This window comes from Ylistrum balloti, unplaced genomic scaffold, assembly GCF_031769215.1.
Source record: "Ylistrum balloti isolate Yb309-2 unplaced genomic scaffold, AGI_CSIRO_Ybal_v1 Utg370210, whole genome shotgun sequence".
Taxonomy (NCBI): domain Eukaryota; kingdom Metazoa; phylum Mollusca; class Bivalvia; order Pectinida; family Pectinidae; genus Ylistrum; species Ylistrum balloti.
Genome location: NW_026782180.1, coordinates 18,080 through 42,434, shown reverse-complemented (window position 1 = coordinate 42,434; position 24,355 = coordinate 18,080). Strand labels below are relative to the sequence as shown.

At 37.0% G+C, this 24,355-nt stretch overlaps 2 protein-coding genes and 2 long non-coding RNA genes across 4 annotated transcripts; 2 read left to right on the top strand and 2 right to left on the bottom strand.

The window, feature by feature from the left end:
- The first annotated feature begins 931 nt into the window (after positions 1–931).
- On the top strand, positions 932–3,243 carry LOC132551680 (neuropeptide S receptor-like). Its single transcript, XM_060215859.1, has 2 exons — positions 932–977; positions 1,781–3,243. Exon 2 carries the CDS (start codon positions 1,848–1,850, stop codon positions 3,096–3,098), a length of 1,251 nt encoding a protein of 416 aa, XP_060071842.1. The 5' UTR covers positions 932–977; positions 1,781–1,847; the 3' UTR covers positions 3,099–3,243.
- Positions 3,244–9,238: 5,995 nt separating this feature from the next.
- LOC132551686 (uncharacterized) lies at positions 9,239–11,931 on the bottom strand. The gene is made up of 3 exons (XR_009554251.1): positions 11,732–11,931; positions 11,209–11,284; positions 9,239–9,529 (listed from the first exon to the last, which is right to left on the bottom strand). It is a non-coding gene; the product is annotated as an uncharacterized LOC132551686 (long non-coding RNA).
- Positions 11,932–20,483: 8,552 nt separating this feature from the next.
- Positions 20,484–21,742, top strand: LOC132551687 (uncharacterized). The gene is made up of 2 exons (XR_009554252.1): positions 20,484–20,644; positions 21,290–21,742. It is a non-coding gene; the product is annotated as an uncharacterized LOC132551687 (long non-coding RNA).
- Positions 21,743–22,223: 481 nt separating this feature from the next.
- Positions 22,224–23,855, bottom strand: LOC132551677 (uncharacterized). The gene has a single exon (XM_060215855.1). It carries the CDS (start codon positions 23,853–23,855, stop codon positions 22,224–22,226), a length of 1,632 nt encoding a protein of 543 aa, XP_060071838.1.
- Between the last annotated feature and the right edge of the window lie 500 nt (positions 23,856–24,355).

Sequence of the window (24,355 nt, the reverse complement as noted above, 5' to 3'; positions counted from 1 at the left end):
TTACAAAACTGCAGATCAGTAGATAAGAATTGTTCCTTTACTTGATGATTTATATTAGGTAAGCATGCATGCAGTTCAATAAATGAGACGATGACGGTCGCGGTTGTTGTTTTGGTATCCTGCTGGTTACTTTTGTTGTTTTGATATTCTGCTAGTAACTGTCCTGTCGGTTGCCGTTGTTATTTCGGTAACCTGTTGGTAACTGTAGTTGTTTTGGTATCCTGCTGGTTACGGTTGTTGTTTAGGTATCCTACTGGTTACTGTTGTTGTTTTGGTATCCAACTGGTTACTATAGTTGTTTTGGTATCCTACTGGTTACTATAGTTGTTTGGTATACTACTGGTTACTGTTGTTGTTTTGGTATCCAACTGGTTACTATAGTTGTTTTGGTATCCTACTGGTTACTATAGTTTGGTATACAACTGGTTACTGTTGTTGTTTAGGTATCCTACTGGTTACTGTTGTTGCTTTGGTATCCTACTGGTTACTATAGTTGTTTGGTACCCTACTGGTTACTATAGTTGTTTGGTATACTACTGGTTACTGTTGTTGTTTTGCTATCCTGCTGGTTACTAAAGTTGTTTTGGTATCCTGCTGGTAACTGTTGTTGTTTTGGCATCCCGCTGGTTACTGTGGTTGTTTTTGTATGCTGTCGGTTGAGGTTCTTGTTTTGGGAATTAGGTTCTGATTCTAGGCTTTCCCATTGTCACTCCTAACATTATGTAATAATACTACGTAGAAATCAAACAAAAACCAGTTTCATGATACAGGAAGTTTTATAACGTACTTTCCCAGTTTTGTGAAATATGTAAACCACAACGAGGAAGACAGACCACTTATCGTGATTTAGTGGTTATCGTATATGTGATAGGTATAAAACGGGACCACTAAAGTATATATCCAGTTATTGTATAGACATCACAGCAGCTGTTTAATGTCCCAGAAGTAAGACACAGAATCTGTTTAATATTCCAGAGGTAAGATATATAAACATATGTTTACAATATTTAATTTTCTCATAATCTTACATATATAACATATGGTAATACAATAATCTTTATGAATATTTTTTATCATATATATAAATTGTTAAACAGTCGCATCTACACATTATGATGGTATCGTGATATAGGTCAGATTCTTTAGTGACAGGTAACATTATTAACAAAAAACTCAGCGTTTAAGGTCTAATATAAACGTAAGTGTGAATTAAAAGATAGAACATTTATCTCTCGTCGCTGCGTCGCCAGACCAATATTTTGTGTATTTATTCTAAATCATATGACAAAATACACCATTCATCTTAACACATTTTACAATTTTTTTATGTCACGGTGTAAGACAATCGTATCCTGGTCGACATATCATCCTAACGGCGAATACGTTCTACAGTTAGTTGCTGGTACTTTTGACGTGGGTTTTGTTTACCTGTGTTACGTGACATGCGGTAAACAAAATATGTTGTTGTAGACCTTTCAATTACAACGTCAATCAAAATGACATTCTGAAAATGTATCTTGGTCATTATATTTAAAAAGAAAAAGATTTAGGATCGTACCTTCCCCACAGCCAACAAGCATTTCTTACAAACACCTTTGATAATTCATACAGTAATCTACAGTATCCTAATATTTATACATTCAACAATTTAACATCAGGTTTGACAAACGTTTTATTGGTGATTGCCTCTTTCAGTAATATTTTTCGTCAGCATTCTTTTTATCTATTTTCAGTCTCATTTATAGTTTTTTAAATGAATTTTTAATATTTTTTTTTCCAGAAAATTATCAACCTGTGTATAAGAAAACACACCTGTATCACCATAACTAAATACGAACGCGTGAACAATGGCAGACGGAGTTAACGTATCTACACATATGGTTGAAAGTACAGTGAACAACACAGATGGTCATATGTACACTATTGAGGAACTCAATGATATATATGTCAAACAGAAAGTAGGAGGCATTGTGTTCGTGACACTGTTGATGATCGTAGGGGTGATAGGAAATGCACACGTTCTTTACCTGTTTGCTTTTAAATTCCCAAATTCGAATCATCGTGTTTACATATTGTGTCTTGCAGTTCTTGATATGATCACGTGCTCAGTAGGCATGCCTTTTGTGATTGTTGACCTCCATAATACCTTAACATTCGAATCAGCTATCGTGTGTAAACTGCTCCGGTTTTTGAATTATTTCAATTCCGGTGGATCTGCGTTTACATTGGTTGTAATAGCAGTGGATAGGTATAAGAAAATATGCCACCCTCTTGGGAAGCAAATGACTGAACGTAAGGCTAAAATCGCATGCTGTATCGCTCTCTCCATATCACTGATAATAGCATGGCCTGCTCCTGTATTGTACGGAAGAAGCACAGTTAATACGGACGTTGATGGAATAACTGGAGTTGCTTGCTTTACAGAGGACAAGTTCAAGAAAACAAAGTATCAACTTTATTTTAACGCTGTCTTGATTCTAGTTGTTTTTGGATCATTTGTAGCTCTGATTGTCCTTTATTCTTTAATTGGACAACGGATATGGAAGCAGGCGAAAACGAGGACAAAGATGCTGAATCCGACAGTTATGAGTACGGTTCCTGCGGTTGAGGCAACATCAAGCTCTAATTCGGGTCCCAGTACAGATAACTCTATTGACACTTTGTCTACTGGTGCTGTAATTAGTTCAAATACATCGAGTAATAACGAACTGTCCAAACAAGAAACACTACAGACGAATGTAAAACAGCAAAAACAACAAAATGAGACAGCTGAAAAACCCAGCAAAAAGTCAAAGGAAAATGCTAACGCAAAGAAAACAAGGAAAACTACATTAATGCTATTTATAATTACTGTGGTTTTCATATTAAGTTTTGCACCTCATCTAGCACTCAAAATAACTGTGTTCTTAAACAAGAAATTTCTTGACAGTCTGACATTTGTGGAAGTGTTTCTGTACCACACATTTGTCTGGTCATTTTTCATAAACAACATGGCCAACCCAATTATTTATGGATTTTGTGATACGCGGTTTCGTCGAGAGATCAGAAAAATGTATGGGGTATTGTTCCGAAAACGATACAGAGCTAGTGTTGTTTAAATCAGTATTTGTTTAATATTGGATTAGGGCATATGTGCTTCAGGCTTGCTTCTACACAATTATTTCCGTCTGTGCCAGCTGATGTCTGATACATAGATGTATTTTTTGTTGATATATTAGAAGTATATGTACAAAGTCCTGATCATCTGTATTATATAAAATTGTAATATGTAAATTGTTTTCACTTAATAGTAATGTGCATCTATAAAGCTCTATGCTATTTACTCTTGCATAATCTAAAATATACACGAGAAAACTTGCTACTGCGATATTTCAAAATTGTGTCAATTCTGAAAGGACGACAGCTATCGTCAAGTTTGTATAAGTAAGGTTTTGGCCTTATTTCTGTTACATACATCACAATGAGGTCTGTACATTCACAATAATTTAGTTTTTTATACATTGTAATCACTTCTTAAAAATAGAATAGTTTATGTCTCGTGTTTTGTTTGACATGTACGACATACCTTACCGGGAGAGAGGAAGCCCCTTCTGTCACTTAAAAACTTGAATAATTATGTGTATGTTGTTCTCGTATTACTTTTCTGGTATACGTGGTATACGGGACCAGCTTAATAAAATCCTGATCCCGTGTAGACAGACACTGTATAATGTACCAGTCACCAAGTAATGTTGTGTATGTAAACAATCCAGTATGTATCATGTTACGCAATGCAAGTATGAATTATAAGCGAAGTGTGAGATCAAAAAACATTTCTAGTAGATACTTGTGATAACTACAAGGGCCCTAATGGGATACAGTATTCAATGGTGAAACGTATATGTATGTATTCTTAACCACACCAAAAATATTTGTTACAAATGTATTTTATTGTTAACAGAAGGAATAGGATCAGACACAACTTATAACTTATCATCCTCCTTTCCAAACGAATAAACAGTTAATATGTATTACAATAATGAATCCAGCATAAATGAATTCATAGTAAATGTACAATTAAATAACTAAACATTTCACTTATTGTAAACTTGACAAAAAAAGACAAAAGTGAGTACTAACAGCAGAATTTTTATCATGGACTTAAGATAAAGAACATCTAAGTACGAAACGAACCTGTTGACAATATTTAAACCAGGTAATATAATAAAGAGAATGAAAATCAGTATAATGAATTACAGAAATGACTGTGAATATAGTGAAAACGCCTGTATAGGTGAAATCGATAAAAAATATATGATCGAAATCTATTATGAGCGGCTGGTCTTGTTAAATGGCTTAAATGACCAACTTTTGAATAAATCGTGAGAGTGTTTGAATGCATGTCTAAAAAATATGAGGGAAAAAAAACAACATATGAAAGAAATATGTATCGTCTCTCTATACTGACTTTGTTGTATTATTTTATTGGAGGGTTATTTATCCGTATCAATACAGATGGAGACTCTGCACGTCTATTTCACTCCCTGATGTTTTGTCGACATGATGTCTTTACCTGATATGTACTGACGACCAAATTAGCCATGGACATTTCAAAGCGCTGACAATGCTTAATTCTTCCTTATTGGATGTTTAAATGTCTAAATAGATTGGATATAAAGACGTTTTCCGCAATTTTCGGTTTTTATTTTCATTCTAAATTCATATGTTCTTAACGTAACCGAAATGTTTGACAATAAAGCTTATCACATCTCTTAAACACATTACAAAACAGTGCACAAAGACAGTCCCATTTCTTCCTTAAGCAGAAGGCCAAGCATAAAACGTGCATATCGATCGGGAGCGATGTAGAACTGTTGTTATATCAATCTTTGTACACATAAATATCTTCCTTAAAGGAAAAAAGGTTAAAAAATAAACTTTAAACAACTTTCGTTTTATTTCTATACATTTGACATAAGAAAACAGAATTGTCTCCCTTATGATATTAATACATGTTATAGGTACAAGCGGATGCAGTTCCTTTCAACTCTGAAGTCGAGTATCTGTTTAATAAATAACTTATACCATATTTACTTTTTTCATAATTCTATTCTATGTTGTAAATGCCTATATGTAATAAGTATTGTATACTATTTGAGGCTGTATATTACAATATGGTTAGATGTCTACTAGGTAACAACATTGGCCGCCGGTGACTTTCGGTAGCGCTATATTGACATATCCGAAGTGGATATATTGCCAGGAACGACTCTTCTAGTTATGTTATTTCCATAGTTATTCTAGTCGTAAATGCCACAAATTCATTATACGTGATACATCCCTCCATGCAGGCTAATGAAGAACAATGTCACTTCTTAAATATATACCAACTCGCAATAAATGGCGTTTATAAAATGAAAAAAAAATTATAATAAAAAAAAAAGAAAAAAAGAAAAAAGAAAAGGTTAAATTTGCCATCATATTTATTCATACAACTATCGTTTATGATTACAGTAGGAACAATGCTATTTCGACTGTTTCCGGATTTTAATGTACTAAAGACAATATTTAGTAAGGTGGGAAATGTACTCGTAATTTTAGTTTCAGATTACGAAAATTACATATGCACGTAAGCAATTCGTCGTTACCAGTGTTCATGCGATAGGAATACAATACAATTAATGTGACATAATTATTAACCTGTCATCCAAATACTGTTCCTATCAACTACCATCTGGTAAAGGTTCATTGCTTGATTGATCTGTATTTATACCCTTTACGATGAAAAAGTATGGATAACAAATAATTTGTTGCCTCAGTCCATTGCACATCTATTACCGCTTCATTACTTCACACTTCTTCACATCTCTCACAATGATACAATGTGGGTAACACACATCACCTGAGTTCACTGCACACCAATCCCTATTTCAAGAAGCAACAAGAAAATACTAGCATGTCAACATACTCATAACCCAAACTCAAGTTCAATAAAACTAAGGCAATGATAAGAACAAAAAAAACTTTACACGCCTGAAAAGGTACAAGAAGATAAGACTATGTGTTCCAGAAGAGTAAGCGTCTTCTGCTTCATCTACAACACCTGCATGTACATCTTGGTCAATCCAAGCAAGTAATGTCACGTTGTCAAATGAGAACAAGGTAAACAACAACGGAACAAACAGGAAATCTAACGAGTATCAAACACGTCCTACTTGATATCGCAAAAAGAGCCAAAATATTTCTCAATGATTATGAAGGAAAACTTCCCCATAATTTTCATCAACCTGCTTATTTTGAAACCCTGTGTTACGAGTTTGTCCGTAAGTTGACGATCGCTCGCACGAAAATGGTGATAGTGGGAACAGGCTCTTGAAAATCGAATCAACTGTGACATGTAAACAACATAGCTTTGGGATGTTGCTATCCAGAATTAGAAAGTTCATAAAAGGGAAATTGACATCATCATACGTATCACACAGTTTGGTGGATAGTTGTCCATGTCTGTTTCATTGTAGGAAAAGATGAGTAAGTGGCTGATGTAGAAAAGTCTGCCATGATGCAATTATTGACCATCACTCTCCATGAATGACTATAAACACTCCGCTCAAACTCGAGAATATAATTAATAAATTCAAATTTCACCTTATTAACCTGCCAGTAATCAATACTAAAGAATCTAAATTTGATATAATTATCCATCTCTCTGCTCAACTGTAACAGTACATTGAACTTCTAACTTATCTAAAGCATGTTCCGATATGTTAATAAAATATAATCTATATAATCCCACCACCACAAAGATACATCATTAACATACACTAATTACTACCAATTAATTATCTTAAAATAATTAATTATCTTAATTTTACATCTATTTTGTCACATACACACAGTTTATGACTGCGAATTATATATTTCCTGCTTGCTGGATCATGCGTACAACAGCTCGCTGGCCACCAACAAATAGTACTACATGTAGCAGTATTCCTTTTTGGCCAATTATCATCAGATAGTGGGGTATTCAAATAGGCCATTTTCCTTGGTTCGGCGTTCGTCACCAGTGTGTTCTTAAGCAATTCTTGTTATCACTAAGTTTAAGGCGGTCATCTTTGATTTTGACAGTTATAGTTCGCTATCGCAATTTCCCGAGAAGTACCGAATGGATCATTATTAAATTACACATGTAGGTTTTATTTTGGTCCTTGGTTGTGCATCGTTGTATTTTAATACTGATATAAATACTGATATGACTGTCAGCCAGCCAGCCAGCCATCTTTACAAAAAGATATTGTTCTCGATATTTCTTGCGAAGGACTGGATCATGGAACACAGTCTTTTAATGAGGAGATTGAAATATCATCAAGAGAACAGTGCTGTTGAGATGACTTTAGCGGATTTTCGTAAATCCATTACCACTACCATCGGATTTTGTGTTTAAGCATGTTGTATCAAGTACCGATTGTTTTTTGTTTCTGTGTCATTGAAGAAAGCACTTTATCCAATAGCCTCTTTTGTGTGGTTTAACATTCGTATTTGTATCAGCTATTATGACTGATGACAAAGTAGCTTTGGTATACATGATATCAAGTTCTCATGAACGTTTTTTCCTTGTGACTACTTTTTGGGTATTGTTCATAAATACAGCTTCAATTGTCAGTTTCCGATCAGGAATACCATGTTGGTGTAGTTGTTACGCTGCTATTTGTGGTCAGGTGGCGCTGTGATCATGCACTTGCCTTTCACCGACGCAAATGAGGTTTGATTCCTAAGCCGAGAGTAAAAATATTATGAACCACATACCTGACCACGTGGAGTTTCTGAGAGATTACTTGCGGTATATCGTGAATTCGAGAGATAAACATGACATATCACACTAGATGTGAACGAGACTCCTTTATTGAAACATTCTTTCTGGATGAAATCCATTGTACATAAGAATTGTCACTATAAATGACCAAATCACATAACTCGTTTTAAATGTACCATTTTTTTCGGCAGCAGCATGGCTGACAAAACAGACAGACATGACCCATAGAATTCGTAAAATCTCTTTACACAAGAGAGTGTACCAAGCTGTGCAGTATGAATAACAAATGTCCATCAGTATACTCGGGAAATATCCAACACTGGACACAAATATACACACCATCACTTGACAAAAGCGTATTCCGTTCCTGTTTTGAAAGTGTCTTGGCAAGCCATCTATTGTGAGAGCTCCTAACATAAGTGCCAAGAAGGCACGATAAATCCACACAGTAAACCTGCCTACCCATGCTATTGTTTTCCAAACAAGTTCTTCGCAAGTCTCCGTGCTGTTAGGATCTGTAATATAGGTATTGATAAAATATCAACAAACAACAACGTTTTAGTAAGGAATTAGCGCTTACATTTATATACCTACACTCAACATTTGTCTCGTATAGGTAAAGAGGTTACACTTAAATGACTAAAGTTGTTGATAGAACGTTAAGCAATATAAAACAAAAGAAAGAAAAAGAAAGTATATATGTAAGCTTCGTTCTAAGTCACAGAAATGGCTCACAAGATCCCAACAAAAATGTTTGTGGTACATGGTAATTTCATGTCAAATCTAACTAAACATAATCATGAAATGACTGCACAGCCAAGGACCAAGAATATTTTGTTTGTGCACCCTCACATGAAGTGTCGTAGATATCAAAACACGATCGCTAAAATTTTGTGTCACATACCCGATGAAGTTCAAGTTTATTGACCACGACAAAAATGAAATTGTAATAGATAGTTAAAACCGTTCAGACTATTCAGGACGAAATCTGTTATCTTCATTTCTTATCTGATGGTAACCAACCAGCAAACTGTTTATGTCTGCAAGCGCCAAGTGTCACCTCTAGTGAAAGGCAATGTGTCCTCTGTCCACAAACAAAATTTACATAATGCTTACAGATTTTGTCCAGAACCGCAAGATGACCATTTAATACAATCCAAATGAAACAGTGTGTAAAATGGTGATTCCAATACTACAATTAACAGAACAGCATCACTGAAAACATTATGATCCTCCAGCGCAACCGATTACATTTCAACACAAAGCACTCCAGTTTATCTCCCTTGTTGTGCCACAAAATCAATAAAAATTATCGTTAACCTGTATGAATGTTAACGTATATACATGTACGTAGTACTAGACCTACCTTGATCATTCGGGTAGTCATCAATCTTTGGAATGCTGTCGTTACTTGTATTACTAAGATTTCTGTCCAATGCGGTATTGTTTTCCAGAATTCTAGATATTCTGTCGACTAGATCCTCTGTAATATTTGTCAAATCAAAAGACGCCGAATAGTTCTTTTTAGTGAGAATGATGGTGATAGCTGTTTCAATACGGCGTAAACTCGCCATGTTCTCGGACTTGGAACTTAGCATATGTGTGTACATTGACACGTGATCATTATGCATCTGTTTTAACTTGTTTTCCAGCAAAAAACCAATAATTATTACACTCAGAGTTGAAATGACTGCTAATATACGGCCAATGATATCCATCCTTACTATCTCAGCTGCTGTCCTGCAATAAAGATCACACTCACTTAAGGATATGTTTACGTTTATTGGTTTATAGTTATTTCTAATCCTATAAAGAGCCAGAGTCATTTAAGGACGTGCCAGGTTTGGGTGATAGAGGAAAGCCGAAATTCCAGGAGAAGAACCACCGACCTGCGGCCAGTATACATGTGAGCATTGAACCCACGACCAAGTCAGACGCCTTGACCATGCGGCCACCATATATTATCGTTATGTCTGAATATCATACATATTTGTATACACATTTACACTTGCAAAATCCATAAGAAATTATCTCCGTTTTAACAAATATCAAATTATACACAAAATCAATGAGAGGCATTTTAGCAAAGATAATAATTCAAGGGTCCCGCAGAGATTTACTTCTGCTTCATCCATGCCATTTGCCATGTGACCCAAGTTAGGAATGTCAAAAAAGAACAACAATCCACTATGCATACTCAAGAGCATATTTCGAGATCATTTAACGTTCACTATGATATTTTATCGCAACTCGGACTAGAATGTCCTAAAATCATTGGTCGAGAGACGTCACAGGGTGACGCACTATAATTCTATAGTGGTCAATTTGTCCCGTTAGATGGCGCCACGGGTTTTATAGGGGGTCACTTTGATTTAATGGCGCCGACCACGTCTTTCGAAAAAAAAAGACAATAATAAGAGTTATTCCCCTTACATCGTAGAAATTTTGAGTGCAGTTTTGAGCTAGTTTTGGATGGCCTTTCAAGCGTCTCGGCCACGCGGAATGTTTACATATTGGACCGCTTTGGACTCAGTAGTCAATAACCAAAGACCTTGAAGGCTAACCACATGGCAGCTAAGTGCTTCAGAGATTATTTATTGGAAAGGAAACAAAACATAGAGTTTGAATCATTCAGTCCACAACAATTAGATGAGAGTTTATCCCATTTTTATCTGGATGCAAGGAAAACTGATTGGAGTCATTACAAAACTACTAGTCTGGAGGCATTACGCCATGACAAGGGTCATCGCTGCGATAAATTCGTTAGATAGTAATATTATATTGATATTAAGAATACGAAAAATGGCGTGTTTTAACACCAAGGAAAGGGAAAATAAGATTGTTACTATATAGGAATGGAAAATTTACAATAAGGAAACCAGCACTCTTGTCATCAGCTCCGTTCGCTAAATTTTATCTAAAACTGGTTTTTTTACTAATTGATCTCCTCAACCATATCACGGCACGGTCACAGTGCTTGTTTTGACATCTAATCAATACTCTGAAGATACCAAACGCCTAGACCTAGTGATCTTGTGTTTAATTCTTCATCAGTAGTAGGATTTTCAGCTCGTCTTTTTATCACAAGTGTTTACGTGCAATATGTGGTTTTATTATTTAACACTTCCTCGTTAATGCCGAAATACTAATCTCATGTAACAAAAAGATATCTCCAGGACGGTTATAACGTTTCCATAACTGCACATAAAATGTTTAGCGTGATATATAAAACGCCCCATTCAGGAAGCATGTTTGTTTACATCCGTTTATTTGGTCTCGTTCATCAAAGAAAATACGAACATGTCAACATAATCCAAATCCAAACTCTATATCAATCATCAATGTGAATGACACTTTAAATTGTTACTGTTTGTGGTTTGATATCATGTTTCACAATACGACAGAATAGTTTTACATACCCTTGATTTCGTAATGTCTTCCTTGTTAATCTTGATATCCACGTGACAAAGCAGGAGTGATAGCGTGTTTACATAACTGTTTGAATCGATAAAGCATATAAAAATAAACATACTGTAGCAGAGGATAGTTAATAGTGTACTCGTGTGTCTAATATTTTTGTAAATTTCACCTGTACTGCGCAATCGTTAATGATACCAAAATGTCAGACGTGATGTAAAATATATTTGTTGTTACCGAAAACACAATTAGATGTTATATTTATTACATTTTACAGAAAGTACGGAAATTACTGGCATATTTAGCACAGATAGAAAGAGACAAAGCTGGCTATGCTTTTCGCGGACTACTCACTCATTACACTCATTACTGTTTGCAGTACTCGACAAGATATAGCCTTTTTTACTTTTAATTGTAAAAACATATGATCATAAAAATAAACTGAAGAAAATGTCGTTCATGTCACTAACAGACAAAATGAGTTGTAAAACGTTCAGACAATTTAACCTGTAACAAGTTACTTACTACGCGGGCTGAAAATGTGGTGGCAACCTAGCGGTCACTGTCGATGACGCGAATCCTCTTGAAATATCCAGCTTTGCATTATTCGCGGACTTCCATGAAAATGGAAGTAAAATTTTACCATGGAACTGAAAGTCGTGTTTCTTGTAAACAACCCTTTCTGGAGTAAAAACCTACGTACATGTTTAAGGTGATATTTATCAGTAGTATTTATATAAATATGTACCTTATAAACAGCCAAACGTAAAAATAAAATACATTAACTAAGTATAAATTCTTAACATGAAAGACAGTATATTACAGACTGAACATTAAGGTGGTATATAAACATGAAAATCTTGTATCAGTATATTACAGACAGAACATTAAGGTGGTATATAAACATGAAAATCTTGTATCAGTATATTACAGACAGAACATTAAGGTGGTATATAAACATGAAAGACTTGCATCAGTATATTACAGACAGAACATTAAGGTGGTGTATAAACATGAAAATCTTGTATCAGTATATTACAGACAGAACTGCTACACAGATATCTATAGATGTTTAAAAAAATATTGTATCTGTATATTTGTTGCCAGTCGCCTCTTGTGAGTATGGCAACACTTTAGGCAAAAAGTAAAAACTTAAAACAAATTATACACCTCTCTTTACATCCCTCATCCCTCTGTCATCGAGTTTTGTGTGGATGTTTTTGTTTTTGATACTGTAAAATATAATGGAGGCAGCCTGGTAAGTTTCATGTGTCTTTCTTTATTGGGGTCGCAGCTTCAAGTCAACATGTCAATACATACAGATAATGAATACATAGAAATTCTTGTTATTGATTACACAAAAATCAATCACGAATTAAACCACTGTTCGGATCTAATTACATTACAAGAAAGATCTTGTATATGTACATATGCAACTATTGTTACTGATATGCAATATCAGTAGTGAATTAAATCACTAATTGGATTCAATTACAAATACAATAAGATCCAAATGTAAAAATAAAGTGTGAGTAAAATGGGGAAATTAGCTAAGTAAATATTGGGGAAAATTAGCAACGTTAATTTTGGGAAAATTAACTAAGTTAGAGCTATACTCTGACTTGACTGTGGAGGTAAATGACAAAGGAATAACTCGCGCAGTAGCTCGGGACTTATTGTAGTAAAATAATACACGCAGAACATATTATAGGGTAATCATCATAATCATTAGTTACTCCAGAATGGTAAAAATATAAAGTAATTATTTACAACATAATGATACTTCATGAGAAAATGAAGTTATTTATATCAAATGAATTATTACCTCTTTAAGAAATGAAATATTCAAAACTATTTGAGTCTATACATTGTAAATATTAAGAAGGGCACATGACAGGAATGTTTATTTACATTAGGAACATTTACTTCCTGTTTATATGACTAACTTCCGGTTTTGGAATGAACTTCCGGTTTTGGAATGAACTTCCGGTTTACGGAATAAATGAATGAATGAAGTTCGTAAAAGAGGGGGGGGGTGTATTTACAATGTCTTATTTATCATGTAAGATGAAATGATGCCAAATTACGCTTACTCAGATGTTCAATTATTTCAGCTAACGTATCTTGTCTCTCATGCAAAACGTTAATAGTCGGTATAAAGTACATAACAAATAAGACGCACGGTTCAGAAAATCTATCATGTTAACATTAACATCAGGGGACTTTCTGCTTAATCGCATTACACGATAATATACATAAAAACATGATTTCTTACTGGTAATGTTAAACTGCACAGATTTCAGCTAAATAATCGGTACTTATACTCTTGATCGAGCATTGTCAAACTGCTATATGTACAACGATAGATCATTATCTTTCAGGTAAAACTACACAAGCATGTGTTCTTTTATCATTCAAGACGGATGTTATGAGTTTGTAAAGGGACATAACTCTATTTCAAAATTTGGAACAGTTTTGCACAATCAGTGCGGTAGCAATACCAAAATCTTTGATATGTACAAATTCACATCAAAATAGCAATATGCCAATTTAGGTTAAGATCTCTCTTTTAGTTTGGATACTTATTTATGCCTTATCCTTTCTAACACTTTGTTTCTCAAACATAGGAAATTTTCCTATAGAAATATATAAAGTTTTCCACACAAAACAACGTTATTTCTGAATGTCTTAAATCAAATTCTAGTTATCAAATTTAACAAAACTCTACCGTACATGGATTTTAAAAATCTGAAGGTCGAAAAGATTATAAGAGGGAAAAATATGAATTCTTTGTTTCGCATAAATCAAGAATAGGCAAATAAAATGTAATAGAAATACAAAATCAAATATCAACCAACAATGAAAATCTCACACAATGATTATGAACATCTTCAACAAAGACAAATAAAATATAAAATAGAATACATGTAAAAAGAGAAAATTGCTCACCTGTAAAATATAATGGAGGCAGCCTGGTAAGTTTCATGTGTCTTTCTTTATTGGGGTCGCAGCTTCAAGTGACCAGCTGGACACGCGACACTACATACTCAGGTGCCCTCCGAATCAAGGTGAGGTACCAGGAGGGTTATTTAAGGCGCTACTATAATAAAGAATGGGTAATTTACCCTTAAGCGGCCTCATAAAAAACTTATTTCCACTCTGACCTTAGCTCTGATTGGTCAAATGTTAGCGTGGGTTTGGACAAAGAAATTGGAGAAAAACAGCGATCTGACAGGCCGGTTATGCAAGATTACCTGAGCCTTAATTGACTCAAACACGTACGATAATTCTTTAACAAAGAACTGACGTTAGAGTAAGGGTCGGGCTAATTTCTTAATTGATGTCATAAAAGGGATTATCAGAAACTGACCGCGTTGCTGTACTGATCAAATAACCATATGTTGGAAAACCTAAATCTTGTTTGTTAACTTGTGTACGAGTTCAATTAACATGATTCCGAAAACAGTTATTTGATTTAGGTATTATTGTATTCAACTCTGGTTTTACAAAAATATACAGAAAAAGCTATAAAATCTCAATTTCGTTGAAATTTACCTTTTTAAAATCATTTTGTTATGTAAGTTATAAAAAGGTAAAATATCAGTATGATATATCCCTCCTGGTTGGGAAAAATCTTTGTCCTCAAAGATTAAAAGTAGTGGTATAAGCTGTATTTTTTTTTGTAAAGGGAGATAACTGATACAAAAATTGTCATAAAAAGATACATGAACAGTAATTGACAATGATTCATCAATTGACAATGCATATGAAATTCTTTATATACACAAACATTTTTACTCATTTGAAACAACTCCAGCGGGTAGTTGATGACAATGAAGACATTTCTAATAAACGAAAAAAAAAACAGATTGCAAAAATAAAAAAAAAAAACTGTTTGAGCACCCAGCGTTTTACATAGGAAACATTAATGTCCATATGGGTGACACTACAATAAAAAAAAATCACAATATGGGTGAATGGAAAAGAGAAACAATATTTACAACAATCAGAGCAAATAAGTCATGCCAGAATGAATTTTATGTCCACACATTATCAATTTTTTTGTTACTTCAAAACCTGGAAGTACCCTTGATGGGTTAATATGAAATAGGCAGCATATGGGTGCCTCAGTAATTTTGTGATGCGCCGACTGTGGAAGGGGGAAATGTTAATGGTGCTTTTAGGGTAGATAGTTTGTTTAGTATGGTTATTGATGATGGAAAACTGATCCCACTCAATATGAAGAGACTTTAAGACTCTTCCTCTAAGTGTAACACCAGTAACATTAGTGGGTGGAAAGATTGTCCAGTTATTGGGACATAAGGGGAGGGAAGCCACCTGTACAAGCATACAATCATGGCCAGTGGTTAGTTCAAGGAAGACAGAGGTTTTGTGAGCAGATTGGAATTTTCTCCAGAAGATGTAAGCGGAGAAGAGGATGAAGGCTGTGGTAAGCAAGGATAAGGTTACATAAGGCCAGGGAGTCTGTAAGGTGTTATAGAAGTGGTCAGTAATGGAAGGCGGGGTGGCCAAGTCAGGGAGAGCACTGTAATGGAAACTGGGTACATCAGGTGGGATAGTTAGTGCAGAAGATGTCTGTGCTAACAATACAGCTGCTGAGAGTCGACGAAATTTTCGTAATATCCAAATAAATAACCCAATTGCTACCCAGGCTGAAGCTATGGCCGCCAACGCAATAATTCCACTAGTGTCAGGCCAGCTGCTGAAGGCAAATTCTAACTGACCATCTAACATGGATTCTGACAGTGTTTGAAATACTTTCTCATTTTGTTTTGTTTTCTTAACAATACGATCAAGACTGAGATGATACTGGTTATCGTTGGCCAAAGTTTGAGAAAATGAGTGATTGTAAATTTCAATATTTGGAATTTTTATGTGTACAAAATTTCCATAATTAGTGTCACCAAATATGGAGGCATGGTTTTCAGGCTCGAAAAAATGTTGAATTAATGCTAAGTTAACAGGATGTAGCACCGTAACATCTTTAGTGTCATTTTGACCTTGACCTAGTCTGGGTGGTAGATACAAATTACCTGAAGTCACTGAACATCTCGCGGGTACTTGCATTACACAGAAATGACAACCCTTCATCATTTTCTGTCCAGACGGGCAGTCTAACGCTAACATTTTGGTGTGATACATAATCAAATTTGAGGGTGAAAGTTCAATAATGCTAGTTTTGAGCGTGTTTGGGACAAAACGGAAATTACAAAAGGATTTGACCTGAGACTTTTGATTGTAAAAGATTGATGAATAACATGAACCAGATGCCACAGAACGTAATGCTACATGAAATGGACAATACATAATATCCTGTCCTGTACACTGACTAAGTTGGGTGTGTGACAAAACTGAGAAATGTTGATTATCACTAGTATGTAAAAAATAATCCGGAGTGTCTAGTAGCTGTGTGGCATGTGTTGATGTGGTATTGATTGGCACTGGGTAGGAGTACACCTTATACAAGGATAAAGGGTGAACAAAAGATGATATAGGTATTTTCAGTAGGATGTACAAATTGGAATGGTGCCTTGCATACAAAAAGTCAGCAAATGAATAGTAGTGTAAAGGGTCAAAATGAATAATATTTGTCCCAGGATATTTGGTAGATATAATGTTCTGAACCTGTTTAAGAGTAGATTTGATTGTCTGGGGGGACAAAATAAAGGGAGATAACTTGCCTTTAACAAAATCATGAATTGCTAGCTGTACGTGCTCTAAGTGTTTTTCTAAAACTGCACTAGCATTAATTTGTTTTAACATCCTATTTTCAAGCAATATGTACTCATGTTGCATTCCGTCTAAAGCGCTAGAGAATTGCTGTGCTAATGTTACAGACTCATCATGATTGACAAGCACTGCTTTGAGAACATTATCAAATCGTTCATTGACTGTAGATACAAATGAGGTTAATTGATGAGCTTCATGAGCCATGGCTCTAGCAAGTTTAATATTGTTATTGTTCAATGTTTGCATGTGGTGTTTTAAGTTGTTCATATCACTTGCTGTTGCTGTTCCGAACAATGATTTCGATATCTCACCAATAAAGTCAAACAAACCTCTTTTTGATCTCCTGGAGCCAAATGTTATGGTTTTTGGGAAGTAAGAATGAGGGATAAGCTGATGAAGTTTTGTGACTGTGGAGTTGATACTAGCCATACATTGCATTCTCAAGGCGTTAAGAGTTTTCAAGACCACATTTGCAGGTTCACATTGTTGACTGCTACACTGAAGATCCCCATGAAGGTATACTCTAGACGGGAGTGGGACTTCAAAAGTGTGTGACCAGTATTCTTGACCAAGATGAAGTTTAGCTGTGGGGGTAAAGAGAATTCCATAGTTCAGTCTCTGAACTAATGATGGTGATGGTGCATTATCACCGGCCGCAAATGGGAGAATCACAAGGGTCATCACCGCAAGTAGGCTCAACAGAGGAGGAAGTCCAAAGATACCTAAGGAGAAGTAGACAGAAAGGATAAGATTAGCATCTTGTATGCCGTTATGAGATGTTGCAATCATCTCAAAGCACTAAATAAACAGACTTTGTATCTATTTAAATCTTAGCATTAAGTATGCTTAAGGAGAAGAATTAGATGGAAAATAAAGGAAAGGAATACCGGTAAAAGATATCTATGGACTAACCTATTTTGTGTATGATTTATTGCCGTGAAAAACAAGTCAGTTTTGACTGTTTACCCTTTTTACGAGCTTTCCCTGATTGCGTTTTAGTGATATGAAATTCACGAACCATGGCAGGGGGTAGGTTTTCTACAGGTTCCCAGGTTCGAACTGAATGACCAAGCCATTTCACGCGAAATTCCTTGACACCGTTTCGAAACTTGTACTTTATAAGTTTTTCAATCGGGTAAGATTGCTGGTCATCCTGAGAAGCATTTGGGTTGGTTGGGTTGGTTGGGTTTGAAATGGGTTGTTGGACTGGTATGGGTTGTGTTGACTGATCAGCTGGTATGGTTGGGTTGGGTTGGTTTGTTTTGGGGTTAGGAGGGTTTGGTTGGGCTGAACTATCCGTAGGTGTTGGGGTGGATGAGGATGAGGATGAGATCTGAGAAGACTGGGTTGGTTGGGGGAATTGGTCCGGGTTATCGACAAGTTGGTTTGTTGGGTTTGAGGGATCTGGTACTCGCTGATTTTCTGGGACATGAGGAACATATGGCGGACATGGTGGGGGATTCAAACTAGGTCTGTTGTCTGGGTTTGTATACAGTTTCAATCGATTGGCATGAATGAGAGATTTGACTTGTTTGTGCGTATTGCAGCGTCGGAGCTTATACGTGTGATTGGGACCTTTGTCGACAATGTAGTATGGTCCATCCCATGGATGGTGTAGCTTTGGTGACAGACCTTTGGGTACTTTAGGGGAATGGAGCATAACCAAGTCATTGACTTGGAATTCAGGTTCTGAAGCCTTTTTGTCGTATTGCTTTTTTTGTTTGGTTCTGGCCTCTGTTATGTTCTTATTAGCTGTTTGTCTAACATACTTGAGGTGATCTATGAGCTGGGTGACATGTGTTTTCGCATCTTTTCCAAGACCATCTTTTGGGATTAAGGCAGTATCAAAAGGTAAATTCATTTCCTTACCAAACAACATCTGGTATGGTGACATATTAGATGCTTGAGTTGATGGTGACATTCTAAAAGCCATTAGAATACCTGAAAGAAACTGAGGCCAGTCTTGTTGATTTTTATCAACATATGCTCTCAAGCACTGGGCAATTGTACTGTTCATGCGTTCACATGTAGAGTTGGTTTGGGGATGATATGAACTTGTAAAGTGTCTAGTCACTTGGAAGATTTCACACACAGCCGTTACAAGTTTACTCATAAAATTTTGCCCTCTATCACTGACAATAGTGCTTGGAGCACCATACCTGGAAAATATTTCAGAGTACAGGACTCGGGCGATTTCCTTAGAATCTTGTGTTCTGAGAGGAAATGCTTCTGGCCATTTGCTAAAGGAGTCCACAACAAGAAGAATGTACTTGTATCCTTCTTTTGTCGTTGTAATGGGTCCTAAAATGTCCATGTGAAGTCGTGAAAATGTCTCACAGATAGGCATGTTTGTTAAGGGTGCTTGCTTCTTGTTTGCAGACTTTTTTATCCGTTGACATGCGTCACATGACCTGATGTAGTCAACAGTATTCTGAAACATTTTAGGCCAATAGTATTTTAGTTGAATGGCCTTGTATGTCCTATCGATCCCTAAGTGCGCTCCTCCTGCTTGACAGTCATGATACGACCTAAGAACATCTTCCCTAAGACATCTAGGGACTGCAAGCTGACGAAGAGGAGTATGCTGAGTATCTCTTTTAGGTGCAGGTGTGTACAGGTGGTATAGAGTGTCATCAAGTAATACATACTGACTGGAAAGAGCAAGGATTTTGCTAGCTTGGGCCTTTGATGTTGGTAAATGTTCTGTAGCTAAGTATTTGTATATGTCTACAAAATCTGGACATTCAGACTGAAGTTTACCAACTGATCCAGAAGTGGAAGGGTCTGAAATGGCAGTTTTGGGGGTACCTTGGGTTGTATCACTGTATAGAAATGTGACCTGTTGAAGTGAGGACTCTACATGTAGACCAACAGATGACACTTCCGGATGAGGAGCCATGTCTTCTAGTGCCTCTTCTGCAGTAGGAGGTTGGACTGGGGGATATAGTCGCCTAGAAAGGGCATCAGCCACTTCATTTGTCTTACCTGTTTTATACAAGATTTCAAAGTCATAACCCTGTAAGAGTACAGCCCACCTAGCTAACCTACCTGTTGACTCTGGCTTTATATCCTTCATCCATTTAAGAGCACTATGGTCAGTATATACCTTGAAGTGTTTTGAAGCTAGGTATACATGATATGTTTTTATACCTTCAACTATTGCAAGGCCTTCTCGTTCTGAAATGGAGTACTTACGTTCATGCTGGTTCAGAGAACGTCCACCATAGGCAATAACACGCTCATGTTTGTTTATGTCTAACTGACCTAATACATACCCAATGGCATTCCCGGAGGCATCCGTCGTCAGAATGAAGGGTTTCGTGTGATCAGGGTATGCCAGTATTGGCGGAGAGGTCAAAACTTGCTTGAGCTGATCAAATGATTTTTGACAAGACTCTGACCATTCAAACTTAACATCCTTCTGGAGTAGTCTGGTTAATGGAGATGCAATTTTACTATAGTTTTTGACAAACTTCCTATAGTAGTTGCATAAACCTAAGAAAGATCTGACCTGTTTTTCAGATGTGGGGACAGGGTAGGCAGCAACAGCATCTGTCTTAGATTTGTCAACTTCGACTCCGTCTTTAGATACCACATGGCCTAGATAATGAACCTTACCTTGAGCAAAGGAACACTTGCTTGGTTTGAGTGTTAGCTGTGCCTGCCTAAGCCTATCAAAAATTTCTTGTAAGTTTTGCAAATGAGTCTCAAATGTACGGGAGAACACTAAAATATCATCCACATACACAAGACAGGTTTTCCAATTCAAACCATTCAAAACTTTGCACATAAGAGACTGGAAGCTAGCCGGGGCATTAACAAGCCCGAATGGCATTCTTTTCCATTGATAGACTCCGGCAGGGGTCACAAATGCTGATTTGTGAGCAGTTTCAGGGTCCATGGGGATTTGCCAGAACCCAGAGGCTAGGTCAAGTGTAGAAAAGTATTGCGCTTTTGAATCCCCAATAGAGTCAAAAACATCCTCAAGACGGGGAAGAGGAAAGGTATATTGTCTGGTGACAGCATTTAGTTTCCTGTAATCTACAGCGAAACGTAACTGGCCATTTTTCTTTTTGACCATGACAACTGGACTCTGCCACATAGATGTGGATTCTGTAATGATGTCATTCTCTAACATTTCTTTTACCTGCCTTTCAGTTTCAGCTTTGACCTCAGGATTTTGACGATAAAAGCGTTGCCTTATGGGAAGGGCATCCCCTGTTTCAATCCTATGTGTATGCTGAGATGTATGGCCTAATTGTGACAGATCTGTAGCAAAGACATTTCTGTTTTGTTGAAGAAAGGTCTGAAGAATTTGTGTTTGGTTTTCAGAAAGATCAGAATTGCCTAAGTCAAAGGTAATAGGATCAGATGTCTGTGTAGCCGAGGAAGATGGGGAGGAATTTGTGGCATCTACAGGTGTGTCAAGGGACATGACAAAGTTTTCAGCAATGACGGATGCAAAACCTATCACAGTTTCAGGTGAAAGTGTGACTTGTTCTTCAGAGGGATTCATGACCTGGACAACGCAAGTCTGATTTGACCGAATGACTGAAACACACTTAGCTCCTACTAGTCCTATTGAAGGTAGTTGGTGAACGGGTTCAAAAAGTATGTTTGAGTTTGGTGGTAGGTCTTGTACCGTAACTGTAATATTGTTTATCGACATTGGGGGAAGATTGTAGTGATATGTGGTTTGAGCCAAAGACACCTCAGTGTGAATAGAAAGAATTTGATTCGTTTCGGGATTTTTCAAAAATAAAGTTTTCCTTTTTATGTCAATAACAGCTTCATGTTTGTTTAAGAAATCTAAACCAAGAATTAAAGGAACATGGAAGGTTTCAAAGACATGGAGGTCAGCCATGAAACTGCATTCTCCAATTGTAATAGGGATGGCTATTTTTCCGAGACTTCTATGTGACTCGCCTCCTGCAACCACTGCGGTCACAGCTGAACACTGTTGTATCTGTGTACTTGTGTCTACCTTTAGTTTATTTAATAAAGATAATGTGACACAGGAAATTGTAGCTCCTGTATCCACCAGCGCTTTTACTAGTGAATCATACAACTCTACACTAACAGTATTTCTATCAACAGGTGTTACAAGATTGACAATCTCTACTGGTTCTGGTGAAGGGTTTGTTATGGGTATGTTGATGGTTGTTTTGCTTTCTAGAGAATTGGGTTTGATCTTGTATCCTGTGATGGGTTGACTCATGTTGGTCTTGGTGTGCCTATCCTTGCTTCCAGGGATAGGCGCGCATCCCTATTGCCTATTAAAGTTTTGTGCTGGGGAAGTGGAATTGTGTATTGACATGTTAGTAGAGGGTGGTTGGTTGAATTTCTTCCGGCGGCACACATCAGCGGTATGATGCCAAATCTTACAAAATGAACACTGTGTATTATAAGCAGGACATAAAAATCGCCCAAGGCATGACTTACCACATCCCTGGCACGGTCTTCTGTTCTGAGGTTGAGGAGGCAGTTGAGGCTGGAAGGACTGTTGCTGCTGCTGGGGTTGATACCATTGTGGAGGAGAGGGCTGTTGAGGTTGGAACGCTTGTTGTGGAGGGAAGGGCTGCTGATATTGGTACGCTTGTTGTTGAGAGAATGGCTGTTGAACTTGGTACGCCTGATGTGGAGAAAACGGCTGCTGGTGTTGTTGAACGTAAGGCTGGGTTGGAGGTTGCTGGAGCTGATGCTGAGATGAAGGTTGCTTATAGTTTGTTTTGTTGTGATGTTGTTTAGATGCTATCACAGACACTTCCTCTCTTACTTCCTGAATTTGATTTACAAGTTGAGTCTGTAGTTTGTTGACAAGCTCATCACACAGTTTTGTCATGGACAGCATGTTAACGCTGTCCGTGTCCGTTGTGCATGCTATTTCCTCTTTTGCCAAATCGACTGCATGCCGAAGGTCAAGGAATGTTTTTGGCTCTTTGCCCAATACTTTTGATTTCAATTTGGGTTGCAGTCCATTCATGGCTACTTGAACCTTGTAGCTTTCTACAATGGTATGTCCAAGGGCCAGCTTCTCCGCTCGTTCCAGGTACTTTTCCGCGGGTTCTTCAGAACTTTGCTTCAAGGAGAAGAACTTATTGTCTGTGGTCTTTTGACCAAATCTGTGTAGGAAGGATTCCTTGAACTTTACAAAATCTGTCCTCTCAGTATCTGGGAGGCCTTGCAACCACAGTGCTGCTGGTCCCTCCATGTTGAATGACATGGCAGCCAAGGTTCGTTCATTTGGCACATTATGAAACTTTTGCCATGACTCAAGGTTGGTGAGCCATATGACTGGCGAGTCAGTTCCATTGTATTTTTTTAGATTTATTCCTCCGGTAGCCATTTGAGGAATTAGTAGGTGGTCTTCAACAGGAGGAGGAGGAGGAGGTAGAGGTAAATCTTCTGTATCTTCCAGTTGCTGTTGTTGTTGCTGAGGAGGCTCCTGTTCACCTTCCTGTTGTTGTTGTTGAGGGGGTGGAGGCACCTGTTCACCTTCCTGTTGTTGTTGAGGGAGTGGAGGCACCTGTTCACCTTCCTGTTGTTGTTGTTGAGGGGGTGGAGGCACCTGTTCACCTTCCTGTTGTTGTTGTTGAGGGGGTGGAGGCACCTGTTCACCTTCCTGTTGTTGTTGTTGAGGGGGTGGAGGCACCTGTTCACCTTCCTGTTGTTGTTGTTGAGGGGGTGGAGGCACCTGTTCACCTTCCTGTTGTTGTTGTTGAGGGGGTGGAGGCACCTGTTCACCTTCCTGTTGTTGTTGTTTAGCCTTTTGTGGAGGTTTTTGCTGGACCCTGGTTTGGTGTGGTCTTTGTGTTACCTCTTCTCTTGCTGCTGCTGCGCGAGTTCTGCCCGGCTGGTAGTTGGTTGGTACGGTCACAGTTTTGTCTTTTCCCGTCATTTAGGAACTTGGGGATTCCCACCAATCTGTCATCGAGTTTTGTGTGGATGTTTTTGTTTTTGATACTGTAAAATATAATGGAGGCAGCCTGGTAAGTTTCATGTGTCTTTCTTTATTGGGGTCGCAGCTTCAAGTGAACATGTCAATACATACAGATAATGAATACATAGAAATTCTTGTTATTGATTACACAAAAATCAATCACGAATTAAACCACTGTTCGGATCTAATTACATTACAAGAAAGATCTTGTATATGTACATATGCAACTATTGTTACTGATATGCAATATCAGTAGTGAATTAAATCACTAATTGGATTCAATTACAAATACAATAAGATCCAAATGTAAAAATAAAGTGTGAGTAAAATGGGGCAAATTAGCTAAGTAAATATTGGGGAAAATTAGCAACGTTAATTTTGGGGAAAATTAACTAAGTTAGAGCTATACTCTGACTTGACTGTGGAGGTAAATGACAAAGGAATAACTCGCGCAGTAG

Excerpts from the sequence above, each read along its gene's own strand:
- LOC132551677 (XM_060215855.1), bottom strand. The coding sequence starts at position 23,855 with ATGACGGGAAAAGACAAAACTGTGACCGTACCAACCAACTACCAGCCG.
- LOC132551680 (XM_060215859.1), top strand. The coding sequence starts at position 1,848 with ATGGCAGACGGAGTTAACGTATCTACACATATGGTTGAAAGTACAGTG.